The sequence below is a fragment of the Poecile atricapillus genome, chromosome 3, assembly GCF_030490865.1.
Source record: "Poecile atricapillus isolate bPoeAtr1 chromosome 3, bPoeAtr1.hap1, whole genome shotgun sequence".
In the NCBI taxonomy this organism is placed as follows: Eukaryota; Metazoa; Chordata; class Aves; order Passeriformes; family Paridae; genus Poecile; species Poecile atricapillus.
The window spans coordinates 105,526,137-105,549,138 of NC_081251.1; the positions used below are offsets into that span (position 1 = coordinate 105,526,137).

At 50.3% G+C, this 23,002-nt stretch overlaps 1 protein-coding gene and 1 long non-coding RNA gene across 4 annotated transcripts in view; one reads left to right on the forward strand and one right to left on the reverse strand.

Annotated features, from left to right (window-relative positions):
- Positions 1 to 1,514: 1,514 nt before the first annotated feature.
- The window catches only part of CUL9 (cullin 9), a 34,354-nt gene continuing 12,866 nt past the window's right edge, over positions 1,515 to 23,002 (forward strand). The window contains exons 1-17 of one of the 3 annotated variants that reach the window (XM_058834525.1): positions 1,515 to 1,696; positions 1,891 to 1,952; positions 2,994 to 3,602; positions 4,409 to 4,563; positions 4,923 to 5,456; positions 17,350 to 17,488; positions 18,489 to 18,682; positions 19,156 to 19,531; positions 19,739 to 19,940; positions 20,227 to 20,434; positions 20,533 to 20,717; positions 20,856 to 21,064; positions 21,203 to 21,437; positions 21,831 to 21,936; positions 22,252 to 22,479; positions 22,644 to 22,734; positions 22,802 to 22,973. In XM_058834525.1, coding sequence (XP_058690508.1) covers positions 3,008 to 3,602; positions 4,409 to 4,563; positions 4,923 to 5,456; positions 17,350 to 17,488; positions 18,489 to 18,682; positions 19,156 to 19,531; positions 19,739 to 19,940; positions 20,227 to 20,434; positions 20,533 to 20,717; positions 20,856 to 21,064; positions 21,203 to 21,437; positions 21,831 to 21,936; positions 22,252 to 22,479; positions 22,644 to 22,734; positions 22,802 to 22,973 — 3,629 coding nt within the window. In that variant the 5' untranslated portion in view covers positions 1,515 to 1,696; positions 1,891 to 1,952; positions 2,994 to 3,007. The remainder of the gene's footprint in view (positions 1,697 to 1,890; positions 1,953 to 2,993; positions 3,603 to 4,408; positions 4,564 to 4,922; positions 5,457 to 17,349; positions 17,489 to 18,488; positions 18,683 to 19,155; positions 19,532 to 19,738; positions 19,941 to 20,226; positions 20,435 to 20,532; positions 20,718 to 20,855; positions 21,065 to 21,202; positions 21,438 to 21,830; positions 21,937 to 22,251; positions 22,480 to 22,643; positions 22,735 to 22,801; positions 22,974 to 23,002) is intronic. The other 2 variants (XM_058834527.1, XM_058834526.1) reach the window with 2 other exon arrangements.
- LOC131577114 (uncharacterized) lies at positions 5,628 to 14,516 on the reverse strand. The gene is made up of 2 exons (XR_009277149.1): positions 13,978 to 14,516; positions 5,628 to 6,190 (listed from the first exon to the last, which is right to left on the reverse strand). It is a non-coding gene; the product is annotated as an uncharacterized LOC131577114 (long non-coding RNA).

A 23,002-nucleotide genomic window follows, 5' to 3' on the forward strand; every position in this document is an offset into this window, starting at 1 on the left:
GCTATTGTAAAACATGGAAATTGTCTTAAAACAATGGCATTAGTACTGAGGGTAGAAATTAGACTGGGCACATACGAGTTGCTCCGGGGTCAAATAAGAAAGCAAAGTCTCATCCAGTTAGCTGATGATTTAAATATTTGTTTATAATTTAGAACAAACCTTATCAAACTGATAGAAACCTGCACCCCAAGGAAGGGAGGTACAGGCAAAGGATAAGAATTTAGATTTTATGATATGGGCATTTCAGAACAGTGTGACACCAGAGCTGGAAAGGAGCTGGAAACAGGCCAAACTTGTGTGCAGCTGGCTTCAACTGGCTCTCCAGCAACACTGAGAACAGGGCAGTCTCAGAGCCCCAAACCTGCTGGTAGCCAGTGCAGCTGTCACTGAAGCCAACAGGGTGGATGGAGGGTGGGTGCAGGGCTGGACCCACCCCAGGGCCACGGGCCTGACATTGCTGCACTCTAATTCTTGATTAACGGTGCATTTGCAGTAATAATTTGAGTGCTGACATGACATGCTTTTAGCCTTCCTGCCACTCTTCCTGCTGCAGCCCTTGATGAGGACAATTAATCACCAGATGAATGGTACCAACACACAGCGCAACATTACCACATTACCACAAAGCAGCTCACTCTAGCAGATGCCTTCTTCAGCTTACAACTTCCATTTGTTCTCATTTCTAACATTAGCCAGGGGAATCAGAAGATACTCCAATCTTTCACGTTTTTCCACCACTCACCACTGTTCCTGGTGTGCAGCTGGTGTGGGAGAACAGCAGCTTTGTGACCCACAGCCACAGATACCTGCGTTCTGGTGCCAGCTCAGGCCTGAAACCCCTCTGGGAACCACGAGCTGTCCTGTGGGGTGCTCTTGTGGAATTCCCGATGGGATCCTGGGCTGCATTGGGAACTGCATTGCCAGCAGGTCAGGGAGATGATCCTGCCCCTCTACTGAGCCCTGGTGAGGCCAGTCTGGAGTGCTGTGTCCAGCTCTGGCATCCTCAGGGCAAGAGAGACACGGAGCTCCTGGAGAGGGTCCAGCAGAGGGTGACAAAGATGATGAAGGGACTGGAGCACCTCAGTTCTGAGGAGAGGCTGAGGGAGCTGGGCCTGTTCAGCCTGGAGAAGAGACACTGAGAGGGAACCTCATCAATGTCTGTCAGTGTCTGCAGGGAGGGCTCCCAGGATGGACCAGGCTCTGCTCGGCGGTGCCGGGCAAAGGGACAAGAGGCAACGGGCAGGAACTGAGGCTCAGGGATCATGAGGAACAACTTTCCTGTGCAGTGCCCGAGCAATGGGACAGATTGCCCAGAGTGGTTGTGGAGTCTCCCTCGCTGGGCATAGCAGGGAAATTGGACCAGATGACCCACCGTGATCTCTTCCAACCTGACCCATCCTGGGATTCTGAGGGACGGCGGGGACACGACGGGGACACCGCAACGCGCGTGCGCGGAAAGCGCAGCTCCCGCCCCTCCCGTGTCCCTCGCCGCCTCCCGTAGCGGGCACGGAAGCGGCGCGCTGCTTCCGGCGCCTCCCGGTGGCGCCGGGGCCGCTCCGGGGCCAGGGTCGGAGCGGCGCCTCAAGGGCCGATCCCTTCTTCCCGCCGTGGCCGGGAGTCGGCTTCCCGCGTACCGGGGCTGGGCCCGGCCGTGCCCTGCCCGGCTCGCCGTGGCTCCCGGGACAGCAGAACAGCGGTGAGCGAAGGGCCGGGCGTAGGGGCGCGGCTCGCCGGGGTGTCTGGGATGGCCCGGAGGAAAGCCCGTGTGTTCCGCGGCGCGTCGGTGCGAGCTGTCCTCTAGCATTTAAGAAAAACAATTATTTGGTTTGTGGTGTGACATCTAAACACTTTTACAAAGCACAGGAGAATAACTTGGCCTTTTTATTACAGAGGCTGTAAGAAGATTCCCACCTGGAATGCTGCAAACTCCAAGGAAAGCAGCACAATCGAAGGTGAGTATGAATGTCTTGGGAGTTCAGGCTGCTCCTCTTTGCACCTGGGAAATATTTGTAATGTCATAGTCTTTGATGGTTAGTATCTTCTTTGGTTAAACATGGATTGACTGCTTCTCTGGTATCTTCACTGCTTCTCTTGCCCGTGTGTGTAAGTGGTGGGAGAGTTTCCCACTGGCACCTGACTGAGCTCCTCTGAGCTCCTTCCTGTCAGCCTGATCTGGAATCCTGTGTGAACTCAGTCAGCAGTTTTGTCTGCAGCTGGCTTGCAGATTGCTGGCACTCCGTCTTGGACAGCAAATTATTTCCATGCTGCCCTGTGCAGGGATGAAAAAAGAGAAGCACCGTGTCTCCTCTGTAGTCCCAAGATGCAGAACAGTCGGGTAATAGAGAGTAGAAATCTTTTAGTTCTGTGGACTTTGTCCATTGATGAAACATTGTAAAGGCAAAGAATTCTGAGAAGAGGCCGAGGAGGGAACACTGAGAGACTTTCAGGTAGTGAACCTGATTTGATATGTATGAACTAGATCTGAGAAACTGCTCATTATTTTCTTCAGGGCCTGGTGATGTGAAGGTCCCTATGCATGGTGAGAGCACCGTGAGCTCTGTGTAAACCCACAGTCTGAACTATAAATGGTAAATAGCAGGAGGGAAGACAGAAGTGCAGCAACTCATGAGGGTTGTGTTATGGCCAGTGGCAGGAATGTGAACAGGATTAAAATCTTCCATCACTATTTGCTGTCTTATTAAAGGGCCTATTTTGCCTCCATGTTTTGTGTTTCTTTATTGAGGAGAATCTCCTTCTGTGTGTGCCAGTAATGCTTGGAACCGGTTTTGTTTATGAAAAACTGTCTTATTTTCTTGGAAGGGGAATGTGAGCCTCTGCAAAGTGGCTTTTCCTTCAAAGCTTTATCCTGGGCATAGAATCTCACGATCAAAAGCTGTGCCTTGACCACTTCTGCTGTCAGTGCTGGCTCACACTTTCCCCAGCATGCAGCTCAGAAATAAAAGCTTGACCCTGCTTCCCCTCTGTCTCTGCAGACACATCTGCTGCCATGGTGAATGAGAAGCACAACAGCACCCTGCTTGTGCAGCTGGGGCCCAAACTGCAGGCCTACCCAGAGGAGCTGCTCCGGCAGCGGCGAGGCCACGACGGCCGGCCGGAATACCTGGTCCAGTGGAGCGTCGTCAGCTTGGAAGAGAGAGCAGCGGGAGGCAGCAGTGCCTCCTGTGCAGAGCCCAAGCCAGAGCACATCTCCATGTGGATGTCTGCAGAAGAGGTCTGCGCCAGCTGCCCGGCGCTGCTGGGCCGGAGGAGGCTGCAAGGGCCTCGGCTGAAAGAGGAGAAGGCGCCCGGTGCGATGGCCGCGGACGTGGCGCTGGACGAGGCCTCGCTGCTGGAGATGAAGGCCGATGTCAGGAGCCTGGTGCAGCGAGCCGGGCGCCAGGTGGCCGAGGCCGGGACGCCCGAGTGCTCCATCCTGAGCACGGTGCACGTGCTGGGCGCCTACGCCAGCATCGGCTCCCTGGCGGGCGCCTTCAGGGAGACGGGAGCCCTGGACCTGCTGATGAGGATGCTGTGCCACAAGGAGAAGCAGATCCGCCGCAGTGCCGGCGAGATGCTGCACGCTCTGGGTGCCCACGATGCAGGTGGGGGCTGCTCCTGCTCGGTGCCGCTGAGGAGGTGTTGCTGGGCAGCTGAGGGGTGCCAGCCTTTGGGAGGGGCGAGATGCCTGGGAAGCATGACGTTTCGGGGCTTCTTGGCAAAAGGGGAGGAATCAGTCTGCATCTTCCAGGCTTCCTTGGTTGTAGTTGTCTGGACTGCTCTTGGATTTAGAAACTCTCCCCTGCCAGGTTTCTGAGCTGGGACGCTGATTAACTGTTAGGAGGACTTAGGCCAAGGAGATTGGCAGAGTGTGGGGTGACTGCTCTAAGCTGTCAGTTGGAAAGTCTCTGCCCTATTCTTGGCAGGGAGCCTTTCCTCAAGCCCTGGATAGAGGCTAGTCCTCATTTAAGAGGTGCTACCATGGTTAGCCATTGCATTTATAACAGTTTGGAAGCACCTGATGAGGTTTGGGTGCACCTGGAAGGTTGCTGGTTGTGGTGTATCCCACAGGAGATCCGGCTTTCCCTGTCCTAGTGCCTGAGTTCATGCAGCTCTGAAGTTTGGCAGATGAGGGGCTGATTCAGGTTAACACTTGACTTCTTTTCTTCCCTGGGACCCTGCTCTGGAATCAGTTGTTTGGGGTTGCTGCTTTGTGAGAATCTTGCAGTGTTAGGGGTAGAAAAAGTACACCATGGAGCAAAATGTTGCCACTCCAGAGGGACAGAACATGGATCAGGTGACATGCAGCAGCAAAGCTGTTCCTCTCCTGCAGCTCCATCTCTCACAGGGAGGGTGGAGTGAGGGTTGTCTTTCTGGGGCCTGAAGAGTTTTTGTTTTGTTGTTGTTGCAGGGAGCCGGGCCTATGTCCTGCTGTCCCTGAGCCAGCAGGATGGCATTGAGCAGCAGGTGGACTTTGACAGTCGCTGCACCTTGCTGGAGCTGTTTGCTGAGATCACGTCCTCTGCAGAGCACTGCATGTCCTTCGAGGGGATTCACCTCCCGCAGGTAGGGACGGACCGGCCACCAGCCCCGGGCCTGTGGGGCATGAGGGGCCAGGAGGGGTGGGAGTGGGGGAACAGGGCTGGCACCTTGTCCTGGCCAAGAGGGGAGTTTAAGGTGGGCAGGTGAGCAGGACTGGGAGAGCTGGCACAGGATGTGGGCCTGGTGAGAGGCTGGAGGTGGTGCAGAGGTACCTGGAGAGCCTGGTCTGCGAGCAGGGAGGGGAGGGTGGGCTGAGAGGTGTCCGCTGCTGCCAGCTGGTCAGGAGCTGTCCCGGGAGCCTGCCTGGGAATGAGCTGGTGGCTCAGAGAGAGCAGGGGGCTGGAGGTGCTCTGCAGGCTGAGTGAGAGCTGTGCTTGTTGCAGATCCCTGGGAAGCAGCTGTTTGTCCTGGTGAAGCGCTACCTGTGTGTGACTTCTCTCCTGGACAAGCTGAGCAGTGGCGTGGAGCAGGGAGAGGAGCAGCAGGGCTGTGCTGTGCCCAGCCCTGTCCCTGAGGAGAGGAGCCGTGTGAAGCAGGAGTTTGAGTTCAGCATGGCCATGGCAAACCTCATCTCGGAGCTGGTGCATGCGATGGGCTGGAGCCACAGCCACGAGGCAGAGCCGCTGCCCCAACGGGACCTGCAGCCTCGCCCCACCCGCTCCATCTTCCAGCACAAGGCCTCAGCCAGCTCTGCTGTCCAAAAGCCCGTGTTGCCATCAAATCCTGGAACTCACAAAAAGCAGGGCTGTACATTCCTGACTGCATCAGACTTCGCAGACAGCAGTGACTATGTGGAGTACTTGCAGGCAAACCTGGTGCGAGGCATGCGAGTACGCTTGCTGGAGGACTGTGGTGACGTCAGAGCTGGGGAGGAAGGCGAGTTTCTCCAAAGCACGAACAGCATGCACACAGTACAGGTAGGTCACGGGGAGACTTGTTCTGGTTGGAATGGCAGAAGGGAGTGGCTGGGGTGACCGATGAATTCCTAATGATGCCTTTATGTGCAGGAAGTTGGACAGTAGGTGTGGCATAGTGTGTATCACTGTCTGCATCTGTTGCCCGATCCGAAGAAAACACAAACAACCGAAGTCGTTTATGCGGTGCTTTATTGAGGGCCCGGGAGCCTGTGGACTAGCGTCCAAAGACAGAGCCCCACTCCACAGAAAAATTACAGGGTTTTTATATGTTTTCTACATGATTTCTTCATCATAACAATTTCTTACTTTCTTTCACTACTTGGTACAATTATCTCTTTGACCTATAAGTTTTGCCAAAAGGTACATTCCTTAGATTATCTCCTAGCTACACTGCTTACATTGCAATATCTGCTATACAGTTCATCTGCAGGTTACATGCGGCCTACCAAGCCTTAGCATAACTACTACTAATGTCAACTAATGCTAACTATTAACGTTTGCTACTATCTTAATAATACAGTTTATTGAATCAAATGGCAACAGTTCCCCCCTTTTGAGAATTCTTCAATCTTCTGCAAGAATGCTCAACTCTTAGTTATCATTGGTTCTTTCAAATGCTGGATTTTCTTGCCCAATGACATCTTCATACTTCGGAGGAGGTCGGCGTATCTCGTTGGTTTTTGCCAAGGCTTTCATCACTCTTCTGGTACGTTTTGTTTCCTTTTCAATGACTCCTAAAACACACTTATATGCTAACCAAATGATTAATAACAAAACTGCGAATAACAGAATGTACTGTATCACTGACGAAACCCATCCAGAAACCTGAAGTCCTAAAGACTCAAATATCGCTCCGATCCAATTATGTTGTGCTTCCTTTTCAATTTCTTTTGTTTTGGATCCAATCGTTTCCAATTGAGAAATATCTTTTTCTACTTCAATGGTCATATTTGGAATATGGATGCAGCAATGGTCAATTTTCCTTTTTAGATACTGACACACACACCATGCTCTTTTAACAATAGCATATCCAGTGCCATCCTGTTCTGTAAAGTCATTCGGGATGTGGCTTGTAATTGCAAATTCATATCTCTAAATCCTTTCTTGGTGGCTGCTGCTAATCTCTCAGTTTGCCCTAGCAATTTGTATAGCATTTCTCTGTTCCTATAGGAGGCTACAGGTGCAAATAGTGATTCTAAAGCCCACCCAAATTTAACTCCACCATCAGGTTCGTGCCATTCATTTTCTAGTTCAGTGAATTCATCCACTTCTCTTTTCTTTCGATTAGATTTTAATTCTGATTGTTTCCACAGGGGGCAGAGGGTTGGGACTCCTAGAGTGATTTGTGTCACAGGCCCATCTATAGGAATATGTGTAGTCCATTGTCCATGTCCCATTACCCAAACTAAATTTCCTGGACTTTTAATAGTAGTATCTTTACAACTTACAGCCCTTCTAATTCCACTGTTTCTGTTCAATGTGAATGCTTTTCCTGTAATTGTATGATTAAATTTCCTACATTCACATCCCCACTTAAGTAATACTCTAAGAGGAGCTAGACTAATCTGACTTTCAGGGGTGTCACATGTAATAACTTTAGTACAATTCCAACTTTCTCTAGTTTCTTTAATTTCTCTTGTAGAGGTTTCTGTCTTATAGACTTCTGCAAGAGTTTGATTTTTACTTCCTAGCCATTGTATACACCAGTTCACTACTCCAATATAGCTATAGTGTTCCAATAAGCTCGGGCCCCATACGGTTTTCCAGTCATCCCAAATCACATGCTGCTGGCTTACATTTTGACACTTAACTTCTTGATAAGGCCGCTTTGTTTTAACTTCTTCTTCCTTAGTAGCATACAGTGCTGCATGCCATACTTTTTTAACAGTCCTTATTTCCTCTTCTTTCCTTTCTATTTGACATACAGTAGATGTGTTTTCTGCCATCTCAGGTGGTAATGGAATGGGAATTATTCCCCACGGAATTGGTTCTCCTGCTGCTTGTGGGAGGGGCAAGCATGCTGTAATTCGGGATAAGTTTTGCACCATCCCAAAATCTCTGATCAATCCTACTACTAAATTCTCCTGTCCATGACTTTGATGTACAGCTACTTCTGTATCTCTCGACTCTCTATGCTTCTTTTCTATTATGTGAGTGGGCCTGATTCCTTGTTCTAGACGCAACTTAGCTTCTACTATCCTTATTCCATAATCAGCATCAAGTTCACACATCACTAAACACAAATATTTTCCTTCAAAAGAGCCAATTTGAGGGTTACTAATATTTAACCATCCTATACCTTTTCCAGACTGCTCCCACCAGCTAATTCTTCGGTCCTTTTTATCCCATAACTTTTGATTGTTTTCTTTCCACCATTTAACTTGCAATCCTTGGTTACATTCTCGTTTTAACACAAATGAGCAATTTACCTTTAAAAGAGATCCATCCCACATATCTTGTACAGCCCAGGTGGGTTTCACTTCTACAGATTCCTGGGATGGAGTTCCATTCCTCAATTTCCAGGGCACTGTTCTCAATTTAATTTGCTTATAATCAAAGCTTTCTCGGGATTTTACAATGCACATGTATACTTCCATATCTTCTTGGCTTACTTGCTTCAGTTGTAATGTGGTGTTTCCTTTTTGTGCATCCTTATCCCAAACTGTAACAATATTTGCTTTTGGATAATCAGGACCTTTCTTCCAGGTTGCCTGTACATTCCGGACTTCAGTTCTCTGGTCATTCATTATAAAACAGGTCAGGTTCACATCCATTCTTTCCATAACACCAACCACTGGTTCGGTAACTGCAACTACAATAGAACCGTTAACAAGAATTGGTTTCGTTATTACCAGTAATAATATAATCAAAAAGGCTACTTTCTGCGAAAAATCATCCGTGTTGGAGAGACTAACTGGGATCTACAGGGACTTTCTTGACTCGGGTGTAATGGATCCATGAGTCGATTCCTTCGACCTTTACTGCGGTGTGAGTTGTCAGGATCACTTGACGGGGCCCGTCCCATGTCTCTTTCAAGGGGTGGGTGGACCAATTCTTCACATACACTTGGTCTCCTGGTTGAATGTCATGCACCGGATTTTCCAGTGGCAGAGGTCGATTCCACTGCAAGGTTCCCCTTAAAGCATTAAGAGTTTTGTTTAGTGACATGATGTAACCAAATATTGTCTGATCACCCTGCACGTGCAAATCTCCTTTCAACACATTAGCATGGTATGGTTTTCCATATAGAATTTCATATGGGCTAACTCCCACTCGCTCCCTGGGTTTGATTCTGATTCTGAGCAATGCCAATGGCAGTGCCTGTGGCCACTGTATTTTTGCCTCTTGGCAAATTTTCTTAATTTGTCCCTTAATTGTTTGATTCATCCGCTCTACCTGACCACTCGATTGAGGTCGCCAAGGGGTGTGTAAGTCCCAAGATATATCTAACATCCTGGCCACCTCTTGTACTATTCCTGCTATAAAGTGTGGGCCTCTATCTGACAACAGTCCTAACGGTACCCCAAATCTTGGAATAATTTCCTTCAACAGTGTTTTGACTACTTCCTTTGCCTGATTGGTTCAACAAGGAAAGGCTTCAGGCCATCCTGAAAAAGTGCATACATACACTAAAAGATACTTAAAGTTCTGTGCTTTCGGTAATTCTGAAAAATCTACTTGCCAGTAATCTCCTGGTTCTGGTCCCACTTGTAATTTCCCCAACTGGATCTGTTTCCTAACTATTGGGTTATTCTTCAAACAAGTTGGACACATGGCATTCACCCGTTTTGCCAATGTTAACATCTGGTTAGAAATTACTTCTCTTTTTAGAAATTTTACCAATGCCTCTGCTCCCCCATGGCATTTATTATGTTCAGTCTCTAAGATGGCTCTCATAATTCGGGTGGGAACTACAACTTGTCCCATGGCTGTTACATACCATCCAGTTGCATTCTTTTGCGCTTTCAGCAGTGATGCTAGTTTTTCATCATCTGGGGAATACTTCGGTTCTTGAATCAAATGTGGAGTTACAGGACTCACCTTAGTGGGTATCAGGGCCATTTGGGTCCACACTTCTCTGGCCACTTCTCGTGCTGTGACATCAGCCAATTTGTTTCCTCGATATATTTTTCCTTCTTCCTTCTGGTGACCTCTCACATGCATTATTGCAACCTTTTCAGGTTGGTGTACTGCATCTAGCAAAGCTAGAATTTCAGTTCTATATTTGATAGTAGTTCCTTGAGAGTTCAATAACCCTCGTTCTTTCCACAAGGCACCATGAATGTGCACAACCCCAAAAGCATATTTAGAATCAGTCCATATATTCACTTTCTTTCCGGAACTTAACATTAGGGCTCTAGTGAGTCCAATGATCTCAGCTCGCTGAGCTGACGTTCCAGGGACCAAGGCCTTTGCTTCCGCTACAGTGGTAACTGTTACCACTGCATATCCCGCATACCTGGTACCATTTTCTACAAAGCTGGACCTGTCGGTAAACAGTTCCCAATCCGGATTTTCCATTGGAACATCTTTCAAATCCATTCGGCTGGCATACACTTGTTCAATCACCTCCATGCAGTCATGTGCTAATTCTCCTTCTTCCTGCTCACTGCGGAGGAATTCTGCTGGGTTAACATGATTAGTCATTTTTAGATCTACATCATCCTGTTCTCTCAGAATTGCTTGGTATTGCAGCATTCTGCTGGATGAAAGCCAGTGACCCCCCTTTTGTTCCAAGACTGCCAGTACCATGTGAGGCACAAATACCTCTATTTTCCTTCCCAAGGTCAATTTCCTGGCTTCCTGGATGAGGATCACTGTGGCCGTAACTGCCCGCAAGCATGACGGCCAACCAGCACTTACTGTATCTAGTTGCTTCGAAAAATACCCTACCGGGCGTTTCCATGAACCAAGTCTCTGAGCTAGCACTCCCAGTGCCAATTTCTGTCTCTCATTCACATATAACTGAAAGTCTTTATTTAAATCTGGAAGGCCTAATGCTGGAGCTTCCCTCAATGCCTGTTTCAAGTCTTCAAAGGCCTTTTTCCTCTGTCGATCCCAGCTCAACTGCGGTTCTTTCAGAGCCTCATATAATGGTTTAGCTAGAAGTCCAAAATTCAGAATCCACAGCCTGCACCATCCTACCATTCCCAGAAAAGACCTTAGTTCTTGATGGTTCCTGGGAATAGCACAAATAGCTTCCACTCGATTGACTCCCAACCGTCTCTGGCCTTGGGTGATCTCACATCCCAAATATATTACACTTTCTTTTATCAGCTGTGCTTTTTCTTTTGACACTCGGTAGCCAGCCTGGCCCAGCATATTCAAAAGAGCAATAGTCAATTTCAGACACATTCCTTTTTCTGCTGTTGCTAAAAAGATATCATCCACGTACTGGAGAATGACATAAGAGGAAGGTAGCTCTCTTACCTCAGCAGTCTTCCACTCTTCTAATTCTTTTGCCAATTGATTTCCAAATATTGTAGGGCTGTTTTTGAAACCTTGCGGCAATCGAGACCAGGTGAGCTGTCTCTTTCTTCCAGTATCAGGACTCTCCCATTCAAATGCAAAATATTTCCAACTTTCCAATGCCAGAGGGATGCAGAAGAAAGCATCTTTCAAATCAATAACAGAGAACCATTTAAATTTTTCCGACACAGATGTTAATAGAGTATACGGATTGGCAACCACTGGGTGAATGTCTTTAACAATATTATTAATTGTCCTTAAATCCTGCACTAGCCGATACTTACCATTTGGTTTTCTAACTGGAAAAATAGGAGTGTTAAAGTCTGATTCACATTCCTGCAAAATTCCTTGTGCTAAAAACTGAGTTATCAAAGGAGCGACACCCTGTTTAGCTTCTAATTTAATTGGGTATTGTTTTATTCTCACTGGCTGAGCTCCCTCTTTTAATTCTACTACCACTGGCTGAGCAGCTTTTGATTTTCCTGGGTTCCCCGAATCCCATACCCAAGGTACTACAGCTTGATCTACTTCAATAGGAATAGGAGAGGGATCAATTTCTTTTATTACAAACAATTTAGCAATTTCTTCTCCCGGAACCTCTAATTTTACTCTCCCATTCTCGAATATAATTTTGACATTTAATGATGATGACAAATCTCTGCCAAGCAATGGCTTGGGGCAATTAGGCATATACAGAAACTGATGGTCTAATTCTTTTCCTCCAAATCTCAAATTTAATGGTTGTAAAAAAGGGTCTTTCTTCTAATTGTCCCGTTGCCCCCACTACCTGTATGGTAGTATCGCTAATAGGTCCTAACCTTTTGTTTAAAACTGAATGCGTTGCCCCCGTACCCACGATAAACTCTTGTTCTTTCCCATCAATATCAATCCTGACCTTCAAATCCTGTTCTAGTCAGCTTTGTCTGATAATTTCCCAATACTAATGCTTGGGCGCCACCTTCTGGATTCACGGGGTAACCTGTTGGTCCATTCACTGGCATTCCTCCCAGTCCAGCTTTCACTGGGCACTCATTCTTCCAGTGTCCTATCTGACGACAGAACGCGCATTGATTGGGAGCAATCCCTCCTTGCTGGGGACCAGGAGGGGCCATCCCCCGTCCTCCAAATTTAACATTCTGGAATCCTGCCCTGCCACGTCCAAAGCCACGACCGTGCCCAAAACCACCTCTGCCTCCTCCTCTATTACCGGCTTGCTGCATTATAGCTAATAAATTCGCCTGCTGTTTCTTGGCCGTTTCTTTTTCTCTGTTATTATAAACTTTCCAAGCCACTTCTAGCATTTTATCCAAATCCCGAGTATCATGTCCTTCTAATTTCTGCAGTTTTCTACGTATATCTTTCTGTGTCTGACCCAAAAAGATTAGAGCAAGCTGCAATTTTCCTGCTTCACTGTCAATCTCCAAATCAGTGAAGCGTCTAGCAGTTTCCTTAAGTCGTTCTAAAAACGCTGAAGGAGATTCATTCTTATCCTGCCTGACTGAATACAATTTTGACCAATTTAGTGTTTCAGGCATCCCAGTCCTGATTCCTTCTACTAACAACTCCTGGTACTCCCTGACCGAAGGAGATTCATTCTTATCCTGCCTGACTGAATACAATTTTGACCAATTTAGTGTTTTAGGCATCCCAGTCCTGATTCCTTCTACTAACAACTCCTGGTACTCCCTGATAGATTCCATTCCTTCAGTCTTGTTCGGGTCCCATCCCGGATCATCACTCGGAACCAAGTCATTCACAGTTCCCCCAGCTAGATGCAGTCTAATCATTTCCCGAGCACGCTCTTTCATTGCCCGCAACACCATCTCTTTCTCAGTGGAATTCATTAAGATATCTAATAAAACCTGCATGTCATTCCAGTCTGGGTTCTGGGTCCTAATAATCATCTTAACCACCCGTGCCACTCTTTCAGGATTCTCACAGTAATTACCTGCTAACTGCTTCCAAATCACCAAATCTCCTGGGGAGAAGGGTACTTTCACAAGCACTATCTCTCTTTGGGGTCCCACAGCTTCCCTTAAAGGGGCGATAAGCTGGGGTTCCCCATGATTTTTACGTCCCTGTCTAGTTCGTGCCGCGAGCGGAGTGTTCCGCTGATTTTGGGCAGAAGTAGGGGGAGGGATTGGAAGACGCATAGCAACCTTTTTAGCATTCCCTGGTGCCACTGTTATGTTTGTCGCCTCCTCATCCTCCTCCTCCTCCTCCTCCTCCTCCTCCTCCTCAGTACTGCTTTCAGGTAACGGTGGATACAACGAGGGATGGAGTGAGGCAGAGGGGAGGGGTGAAACGGTAGGAAGGGGTGAAGCAGAAGGCGCGCCTGGTGACACCATTAAAGACAAATCGTCTTCTGGCCGGGAGTTTAAGGCTAAACACTGAACACATTTAGATTTCTTTTTACAACCCCCGCACTCAGATTCTTTCATTTCCAGCACCATTATTCCACATTCAGTTTGCCATTCCTTTTTACGACGCAGTAAATGAAACAAGTCTAAATACTGTATTTCATCCCATTTTTCATTTTCCTCCAGATAGTGCATTAATGAATTTATGGTGTCATAATCCACAGTACCATTCTTTGGCCATGACGGCCCTTCTCGCTTATATTCGGGCCACCAATGATTACAATAATCAATCATTTTATCCTTACTCATCTCCTGGAAAAACCCTTCACTTTTCCACCTCTTCAGTAAACATCCCAGCGGGGTATTTTCTGGGGTACCTTTATTAGACTGAACCATAGACTTAAGTGCCTTGAATGGCATTTTGATCCTTTTTACTTACAGCTGTACAACAACTCGGTAACCGATTGCAACAACCAATATGCAGCAATGTACAAAACAATAATAACCACAATCAATACTGACAGTCCAACAGAATCAATCACACCACACACTCACACAACAAGAATAAATAGAATAAATACCAGACCAATCCAACTTGCCGCTTCTCGACGCCGCGAGGGACAAGTGCCGGACCTGCTTATATGAGCAGGCACCCAAACCAGAACCAGAAAATAAAGCACCTTCGGGCTTACCTCTCACAGTCGTCCGCCAGGTGCGGGGGTCGGGCACGAACCGATGACTCCCCGAGAATCACTCGGTGCCGGCGTGGAGTGGATCAGAACGCGAACCGCCCCAGTCACCTTCGGAGTCCTGCCACGGTCGCCAGAAAACTGTTGCCCGATCCGAAGAAAACACAAACAACCGAAGTCGTTTATGCGGTGCTTTATTGAGGGCCCGGGAGCCTGTGGACTAGCGTCCAAAGACAGAGCCCCACTCCACAGAAAAATTACAGGGTTTTTATATGTTTTCTACATGATTTCTTCATCATAACAATTTCTTACTTTCTTTCACTACTTGGTACAATTATCTCTTTGACCTATAAGTTTTGCCAAAAGGTACATTCCTTAGATTATCTCCTAGCTACACTGCTTACATTGCAATATCTGCTATACAGTTCATCTGCAGGTTACATGCGGCCTACCAAGCCTTAGCATAACTACTACTAATGTCAACTAATGCTAACTATTAACGTTTGCTACTATCTTAATAATACAGTTTATTGAATCAAATGGCAACACATCTGTCCTGGTTGCATGGAGGGCTAGTCTGGTTTTGCATGGGTTGTGCTGCTAAGATGTCTTAGCCTCTAAAACAGGCCTTACTAAAAAGCCTGTCTCCATCTTTCTTACAAGCCCCCTCTAAGTATTGAAAGATCACTGTAAGGTTTCCCTGGAGGCTTCTCCAGGTTGAACAACCCCAGCTGTCTCATCACTTCCTCATAGCAGAGGTGTTCCATCCCTCTTACTGTTTTTGTGGCCTTCCTCTGGACCTGCTTCAACAGGTCCATGCCTTGTCCTGTAGTTTTCAGAGCTGGATGCAGTTCTCCAGCTGGGGTCTCACCAGAGCAGGGCAGAGGAGCAGAATCACCTCCCTTCACCTGCTGGTCACACTGCTCCTGATGCAGCCCAGGATATGGTTGGCTCTTTGGTCTCTGAGTGCACATTGCCAGGTCATGTCCAGCTTTTCATCCACCAGTTCTGCTAAGTCCTTTGTAGGGCTGCTTTCAATCCCTTTGTCCTCTAGCCTGGATTGGTACTGGGGTTTGCCACGACCCAGGTGCAGGACCTTGCACCTCATGAGGTTTCCACTTCTCAAGTTCATCCAGGTCCCTTTGGATGCCATCCCATCCCTCAGGTGTGTCAACTGCACTGCTCATCTTGGTGTTGTCAGCAAACCTGCTGAGAGTGCAGTCAATCTCACTGTTGTCACTGATGAAGGTAACAAATGGTATTGTCCCCATACGGACCCCTGAGGGACACCACTTGATCTCCAGCTGGATGTTGAGCTGTTGACATCTGGATATGATCATTCAGCCAATTCCTCATCAACTAAATGGTCCGTCTGTTGAATCCATATTGGTGATTGAGAGAGATGGGGACAACTGACTGGTGATCAGAATCCGAATTTACTGTGGGCTACATATGCTTATATACCATTCTAGGAAGGCTAGTAATTTTTTACTACAATGATTGGGTTGATCATTGTACAAACAATCTTACACATTTTTGCAATATCTCTTCTACTTGCAGAAATTGATTTAGTCTTCTTCCTTGTCACCAGTCTGATCCAATCCTCTTGCAATCTTCAAAGCTCCATTCGTTCTTGCCAAGGCAAGAACTCTTATGCTAAAGTCTCTTATGCTAATCCAAAGTACTCTCTGTCTTTGCACCAAAAAATCCATATCTCTCCAATTTGAGGAGAAGGATGTTGTGAGATTGCTGTCAAGTGCCTTACAAAAGTCCAGAAAGGTGACAGCCCATAGCTCTTCCCTTGGCTACTGATGCAGTCACTCCATCATAGATGGCCAGTAGGTTGGCTGGGAAAGACTCTTCTCTGGGTTTCTGGAATTATCTCCCTTTCTTCCATGTACCTCAGTTAAAAGGCTTTTCTAGTTCTGGTCCATGCGTTGATGATGTTTCTATTCAGGTCCCCTCAGCTAAGTAAGTGCTTTCCATCTTATTTTTAAATGGTTTATAAACCTCTTTTATAACCCACTGTATAAATTGCAAAGGAAATGTATTTCATACTGATTCTCTCTTTGTCCTTATACTTCTTGTTTTCTAATATCTGTGTTTTCCTAAAATTGTGATTTCTGTTTCTTATAAACTTGTACTTTCTTTTAATGAACTGGGCACTTGGAAAGAGCACCAAGATCCTTTCATATTTTTCTCCTGTTGCCAGTGACATACATTTCAAAGGGTTTTCACTTCAGTGCTGAGCTAAAGTGTACTGTTAGCTTCCATTCCCTTTGTCCTGTTGGTCTCTTGGGTTCCCCATCCAGGCTTATTTTCAGTAAGTTGTTTGTCAGGCTCACACTATTGACAAAACCAGATTGGAATGGCAATTGGGCTGGTCCGTCATGAATGTCTCTTAGCCCCTCTCATCTTTCCTTTGTTGCTCTGATTGCTGTTGCTTTCCTTGTCTCTCCAAAGAAAGAATTTCACTGTTGTGTCAGTCCTGCAGCTGTAACTTTCCATGACTCCTTTGAAATGGCATTTGATACATAACTAGTTTAGAGCTCATACATAACTAGTTTAGAGATACATTGAAGACTATTTGGTGTTGTGTATAGTTTAACTCAATTTCTTTCCATGCAGCGCTTTCCCAAAGCCTGTCAGCATCTCATCTGTCCAGCACAATGGGTTCACAGTAGCACAGGTGTAAGTCCAAAAGAGCTCAGTGAAACAGGCAAACCATATGTTTTTCTGTTGTTTTTTTAAAGCTACTGACACGTTGTACTTGCTGTTGCTGGGTTCTCCTTCTGCTCTGAAGGTTAAATGTAACACTATGCTATGGGAAGCCATAAAAAATCCTTTTCATTTTTGAGAGGCAACTTGGACAAAGCAGAGGAAACAATTGCTGCCTTTGAGACATGCTTGTCAAGAGCCTAAAACCTGTTTGAGAGGGTTGATGAATGACCAAGGTTATAAAAATGCCTTGAGGTACTTTATATACAGCTCATCTGCCTTGAGGTAGTGTTGGTTGTGTTCTTCCTTTGTCTGCTTTTCCCAAAGCACCTCCAGCTTGGCTCTTTTGGAACAGGTGTGATTAACTGGATGCACTCATGCCTCTGTTGCTGTAATAAGTGAGATATTTAGTGGTTGCAGGCAAAGGTAGTGGTTTTTAAAAACTAAAGATCCAGGTGTAACCAAGGCAAGAAGTTAGTAAAGATGGTATGCCTCAAAACTGGACAATGTGTGTGCTGAGATCTGTACACAAATTGTGTGGTCTTCTACTTGAGCAGTGCTTCCTGTCCCCAGGCATTTGGAAAATGGGAGGACAGCTGCAGCAAGAGGATTGAACAAGTGAGCAAATCTGATTGTCTGGATTTGTTTCACCCACAGGTTTTATGGCAGTCAACCGGTCGGACCTACTGGATGCGTTGGCAGATACTGGAGATTATTGGCTTTGGGGACCAGTGGGAAGATCCTGCTGCTCAGAAAAAGGAATATAGTGTGAGAAAGAGCTTTAATCTAGACACAGGTGAGATTGTGATGCATGTGTATATCATCTCTCTATTTCTGATTATCCTGTGGGATAGGAGTGGTGACCTTTATATGGCCAGACACATGGCAAGTAGCAGGCTGGGTTTAGAAAGAACTATTAGTTGTAAAGCTAATTAAGGAATTGTATGGCTTGTGACTGAATAGAGTATTTTTGAACCCTAGACTTCAGTCAAGGTGTATAATAAAAGTAATGATATAAAAAGCATAAAATTTTATTTAAACTGCAACTGTCAAAACTTTGTGTTTGAATTAATTGACCAAACTGCCAAAACATGAACGTAGAATTTCTCTGAGATAAAGCTGTTTAGGGGTATTCAAGTACCCTTAAGTAAGTGAAAAGAATTGAAATGAAATGAAATGAAAACATCAACGTAGCAACAATTTGTTTAACTTCATACTGTTAAGCTTTTAACAAGGTGTTAAAGTATTAAAGAACTGCTTTCGTAAGACATCTCCTAGAATTATTTAACATTGCCCTTGCACTGGGAGGAAATAAAAGGCAGAATCCAGACTTCAGATATCCCTATCTTGTTCAGCATCTGACATGATTCTAGCCAGGAAAACTTATTAAAATGTCTATTTAATCACAGCTGTGATCTTTTAGGATATCTTTTCTGTAGAGTGGTTTGGATTTACTGGCTGCAAGAAAGAATGTTGATGAGATTACCAGCTAATTGCACACTTAGAAAATATTCTTATTGCCAGTTGAAAAGATGGTTTCTTAAATGGCTTTTACCTCTTGTAGTTAAAGGCTTAACTTCATGTCAGTGTGCAGTGTCTAACTTAAAACAAACTTAGTTAGGTTTCTCCTTTTCATGGTCTGATTTTGGAAGAAGCAGGAACTCTGTTTCACTTCTGTGTATAACTCTTTCCAGGCATCATATCTCACAAAGAATATGAATTGAAATGTGGGGTGTGCAGCAGAGGATGGGGGAGTTGGCAGAGCTGACAGTGCCCTTCCTTGCTCTGCTCCCCAGCAGTTCCACAGCCATTGCTGTGCAAGCCCTTGGGGGGGCTTTACTCCCTGCCTTACCTGGGCCAGCGGCTGCCCAAGGCTGCAGAGACACTGAGCCGTGCCGAATGGTGGGAGCTGCTCTTCTTTGTGAGGAAGCTGGAAGCACAGGAGCAGAAGGAGATCACCTGTCTCATCCAGCAGCACCAGGGAGAGCAGGTAGGGACCAGTGCCTGCAGCAGGAAAGTGGAGGGGGGAGCAAGGAGAACAGCAGGGAAGGGACGAGGCCCAGAGGAGGTGGCAAGTGTGAGCTGTACAGGGACAGCCTGAATGGGGCAGACATGGGAGGGTGAGTGGGGATGGGTGAAAGCCGGGGCAGCTTGGCCCAGCAGAGCAGTGAGTGGAGATGAGAGGAAAGGCAGTGTCCCCTGACTGGAGGAGTGTTTGGGCAGTCCAGCGAGGTTTGGGCAGGCGAGGCAAGGCCGTGGGGTCATTGTGCCGGTTGCAGCTGGGTGGTGAGCACGGGTGGGAGCTGGGCTGGGGACAGCCAGGGCAGGGTGGCAGTGGGGAGTGGCCCTGGACGGGTCTGGCGGTGCAGCCTTTCTGTCCCTTGTGCCGGTGGGCGCCACGAGGGGCGTGGGGCGTGCGGCGAGCCCGAGGTTAACTTGTCCCCATCGGTGTGGCTGTCGGAGGTGGATGAAGAAGCCCTGATGCAGCTGTCGGTACCTGCGGAGCTGGCCCAGAAGGTGCTGCAGGTCCTGGAGAAGCGGTGCGAGGGCAGCTCTCTGCGTGAGCTGCGAGGCTCCCGTGTGTACGGCAGACACTTCCTCGCTCGGGGGGCAGAGCAGGATGGTGGAGGGAGCAGCGCGGTGTCCTCAGACGGTGGCGGCTGCGGGAGCACCGGCCCCGAAGGCGGCGCGGCCAAGGCAGCGGAGGGAGACCTTTGTGCAGCCCCAGGGCCGCCCCAAGCCCGCAGTGTGGCAGTGGAGTCGGATTCGCAGCTGTTCAACGAGCTCTTGGAGAGGGAAGGGCTGTTCTTGCCGGAGGTGACGGAGGAGCAGAGCCGGGGTAATGTCCTGCCACACGCTGGGGCACAGGCGCGGTGCTGGCACCGCTGCCGGCACAGGGGAAGGCTCTGGGCAGGGCACGGGGGCCGAGCAGCCAGGGGTTGCCTGAAGTGGGGGTGCCTGTGGGTGTCGGCTCGGTGGGTGTGGGGCACCCTGGGAGCTGCCGGAGGTGTCACCGCTGCCCTGACGCCTCCGTCCCTCCGGCCAGTGCTGGGCAGCTGCAAGGGGCTGAATGAGAGCGGCTCGCTGGCCGAGCTTGCAGCTGCGGTGGACGTGATCCAGAGCAGCAGCTCGGCCGTGGGGCTGCGCTTAGCTGGGCTCAGGCACATCGTGGAGATGCTGGAGGAGGAGCCCAAGTCGGAGCAGCAAGTCGGCGCAGCCCAGGGCGGGCTGGGTGCCGGGAGTGCCGGGTGAGTCGTGGGGTGCTGTGCAGCCCTTGTGCTGGCTGGGGAGGGCCCTGTGGGCAGGGTGGGGGACAGTGCTGAGGCGGAAGAGCGGGAGGTGGCAGTGGGAGTGCGAAGGGCGGTCCGTGCAAGAGGAGAGGTGGATTTTGTGTCCCTTTGTGGCAGGCAGGCTCATTGGCGGGGCTGTCGCAGGTGCAGCGTGGGCAGGAAGGAGGTGGCTGGCAGGGCCCGAGGTGCTGGCGTGCCAGCGGCAGTGGCAGGAGGCTCGGCCTGAGTGTCGTGTCCCATGCAGGGAGAAGCTGGTGCAGGTGGCGGTGCAGGTGCTGAGCACGGAGGCGGCAGAGAAGGCGCTGGTGGCGGTGACGCTGCGGCTGCTGGCCGTGCTGCTGGCCCGGCATGAGTGGCGAGTGCCCTTTGCCACGGAGGGCGGCGTGCGGGCCGTGCTGGCGTGCATGCAGCAGCACGGCTGCTCCGGCCTGGTGCAGCAGGCCGGGCTGGCGGTGAGTGCCCGGGGGCGGCGTGGGCGGGCAGGGCTGCGCGGGCCGGCCCGGGGGTGCTGGAGGGGCCGCTGCCCTGCGCGCCGCTCTTGTCCTCGCAGGCGCTGAAGGTGCTGGTGGGAGCTGCGGACGGTGCTGCCGGTGGGAAGTGCTTGCCCTGGAACCACGGCGATGCACAGATGATGCGGGAGATCTTTGCCAGCATCGGCTCTGCCTCCAGCGAGGGCTCTGCCAGCCTGCTGAGTAGCATCCCTGCTGCCCTGAGCACCATGCAGAGGGTGCCAGGGTAGGGGCAGGGTGTGGGGAGCGGCTGAGGTTGGGGGGAATCTGCAGGGGGAAGGACGGGCAGGGCGGGCAGGTGGCTTGTGAGTGCAGGGGGGCTCTGTGCCCGGGGGAGGAGAGTGGCACGGCTGTGTCCCTGCAGGGGCTCCTCAGGGGTGCAGAACGGGCTGCTGGTGGTGAACATGCTGATGGATGGGCACCGGGGCCTGGCGGAGCAGCTGGCGAGCTGCGATCTGCTGGCGGTGCTGCAGAGCTGCTGGAGGGACGGGCAGAGCAGCGGCTGTCCCCAGGCAGTGCTGGCCCTCAGCGCCATCAATCGCCTGGCAGAGCACCTGGGCCCGGAGGCAGCAGGTACCGCGCTGCCCACCCTGCCCGTGCCACGGCCCCTTGGGTGCCACGGGCAGGGCTGTCCTGACAGGGCAGAGCAGCCTGAGGGGCTGCTGCCGCTCGAGTGAGTGCCCGGGCTGGGCTCATGTGTCCTTGTCACAGCAGGCAGAGAGGTCCTGTTGGACCCGAAGGGCGTGCAGAGGCTGCTGGGTGGCCTGGACGACGGCATCTTGTCCAAGGAGGTGGTGGTGGCCCTGGAGCGGCAGCTCTGCAGCGAAGGGCCTGTTCCCTCTGGCCAGGGGGCCCAGCTGCTGCAGGACCACAGCTGCTTCCAGCTGTTGCTGCGCAGCTTGGAGCTGCTGGGGACAGAGAAGGCCGTGAGCCTGAGCATCCTCAGGTGGGTGCGGGGGGAGTGGGGGCAGTCTGGGACCCCCTCAGTAGGTGTGTGAGTGCTGGTGGTCATGCTGGGGAGATCCAATGCATGTTTGTGGGTCCTGGTGGGGCTGTTCTTCACTGGGAGCAGGCTCAGCCCAGCACGTAGGCAGGTGCTGATTGGAGTGTGCTGGGGCACAGAGCCATGAGGGGACGCAGCAGCTGTGCCTGGCTGCTGGTTGGGATGTACAGGGGCAGCAGAGGACATGCCTGGGTGCTGGTGGGGTGTGCAAAGTGCCAGGGGAGCCTTGGTTCCCAGTCCCTGAGAGGTGCCTTTGTGGTGGGGCAGGGAAGCGGGGCTGCCTGTAGCACTGCTGTCCGTGTGGCCTGGCCTGAGCAGGCTCCCTCTGTCACTCAGGATCCTGAACAAGTTCCTGGATAGTTATCAGGAGGATGTGCTGCCCTGGCATGAGTGTGTGGAGCCCTGTGTGTCCTTCCTGAGCAGCCACAGCAGCAGCTGGGAGGTGAGGGGGCCCCGGGACTCGTGGCAGGCAGGGGTGGCTGTGCTGGCTGTGCCTCAGCCGGGCCCAGCGCTGGGCAAGCAGGGCCCCGCTGGTGGCAGCCTGGCCTTGTGTCCAAGGTGCTGGGAGAGGCGGGGAGCAGCTGTCCTGGCCGTGGCCATGTCCTGGTGGCCGCGTGCCCGGTCTGGCTGTGCCTGGCCAGGCTCTGGTGGGTACTGGTGGGGTTGGGATGAAGGGAATGGAGCTGCAGCTCCGGCTGCTGGGGGGCCCGGGGAGGTGCCAGCGGTGCCCCGTCTGCTCAGGGCTGCGTCTCAGTAGGTGCTGCAGGAGGTTGTTGGCTTCCTACACCGGCTGGGCAGCACCAGCAAGGACTGTGTGGTGGTGATGTGCCACGTGGGCACCCACGAGGTTCTGTCCAAAGCCCTGGAGAAGCACAGCACGGTCCCGTCGCTGGCGCCGGCCCTGCTCGACCTGGTGACGGAGTGTGAGAAGTACGCCAGGCTCTACAAGAAGCTGACTGCATCCATCTTGGCTGGCTGCATCCAGGTGGGCCTGGGGAGGAAGGGCTGCGCTGGGGATTTGGGTCTGGGGGCATCAGGCTGTCCCTGGCACTGAGGGACGGCCTTGTGCCCTCTGCCTGCCACAGCCCTGCGTGGGGCGCGGGGAGGAGGACCTGGGGCCCCTGGTAAGAGCCTTGCCCCATCCCACAGCTGGTGCTGGGACAGATTGAGGAGCACCGCCGGAGCCACCAGCCCATCAGCATCCCCTTCTTTGATGTCTTCCTGCACAACCTGTGCCGAGGTGAGTACAGGCAGGGGGAGCTGAGGCCAGGCTTGGTGGCTGGAAGCTCCATGTGCTCTGCCCGCAGGCTCCAGCATGGAGGTGAAGGAGGACAAGTGTTGGGAGAAGGTGCAGGTCTCTTCCAACTCACACCAGGCCAGCAAGCTCATGGACAGGAACCCCAAGACCTACTGGGAGTCCAACGGCAGCACCGGCTCCCACTTCATCACTGTGCACATGCAGTGTGGGGTGGTGATCAGGTGGGGCTGGGCTGGGAGGGCTGTGTGTG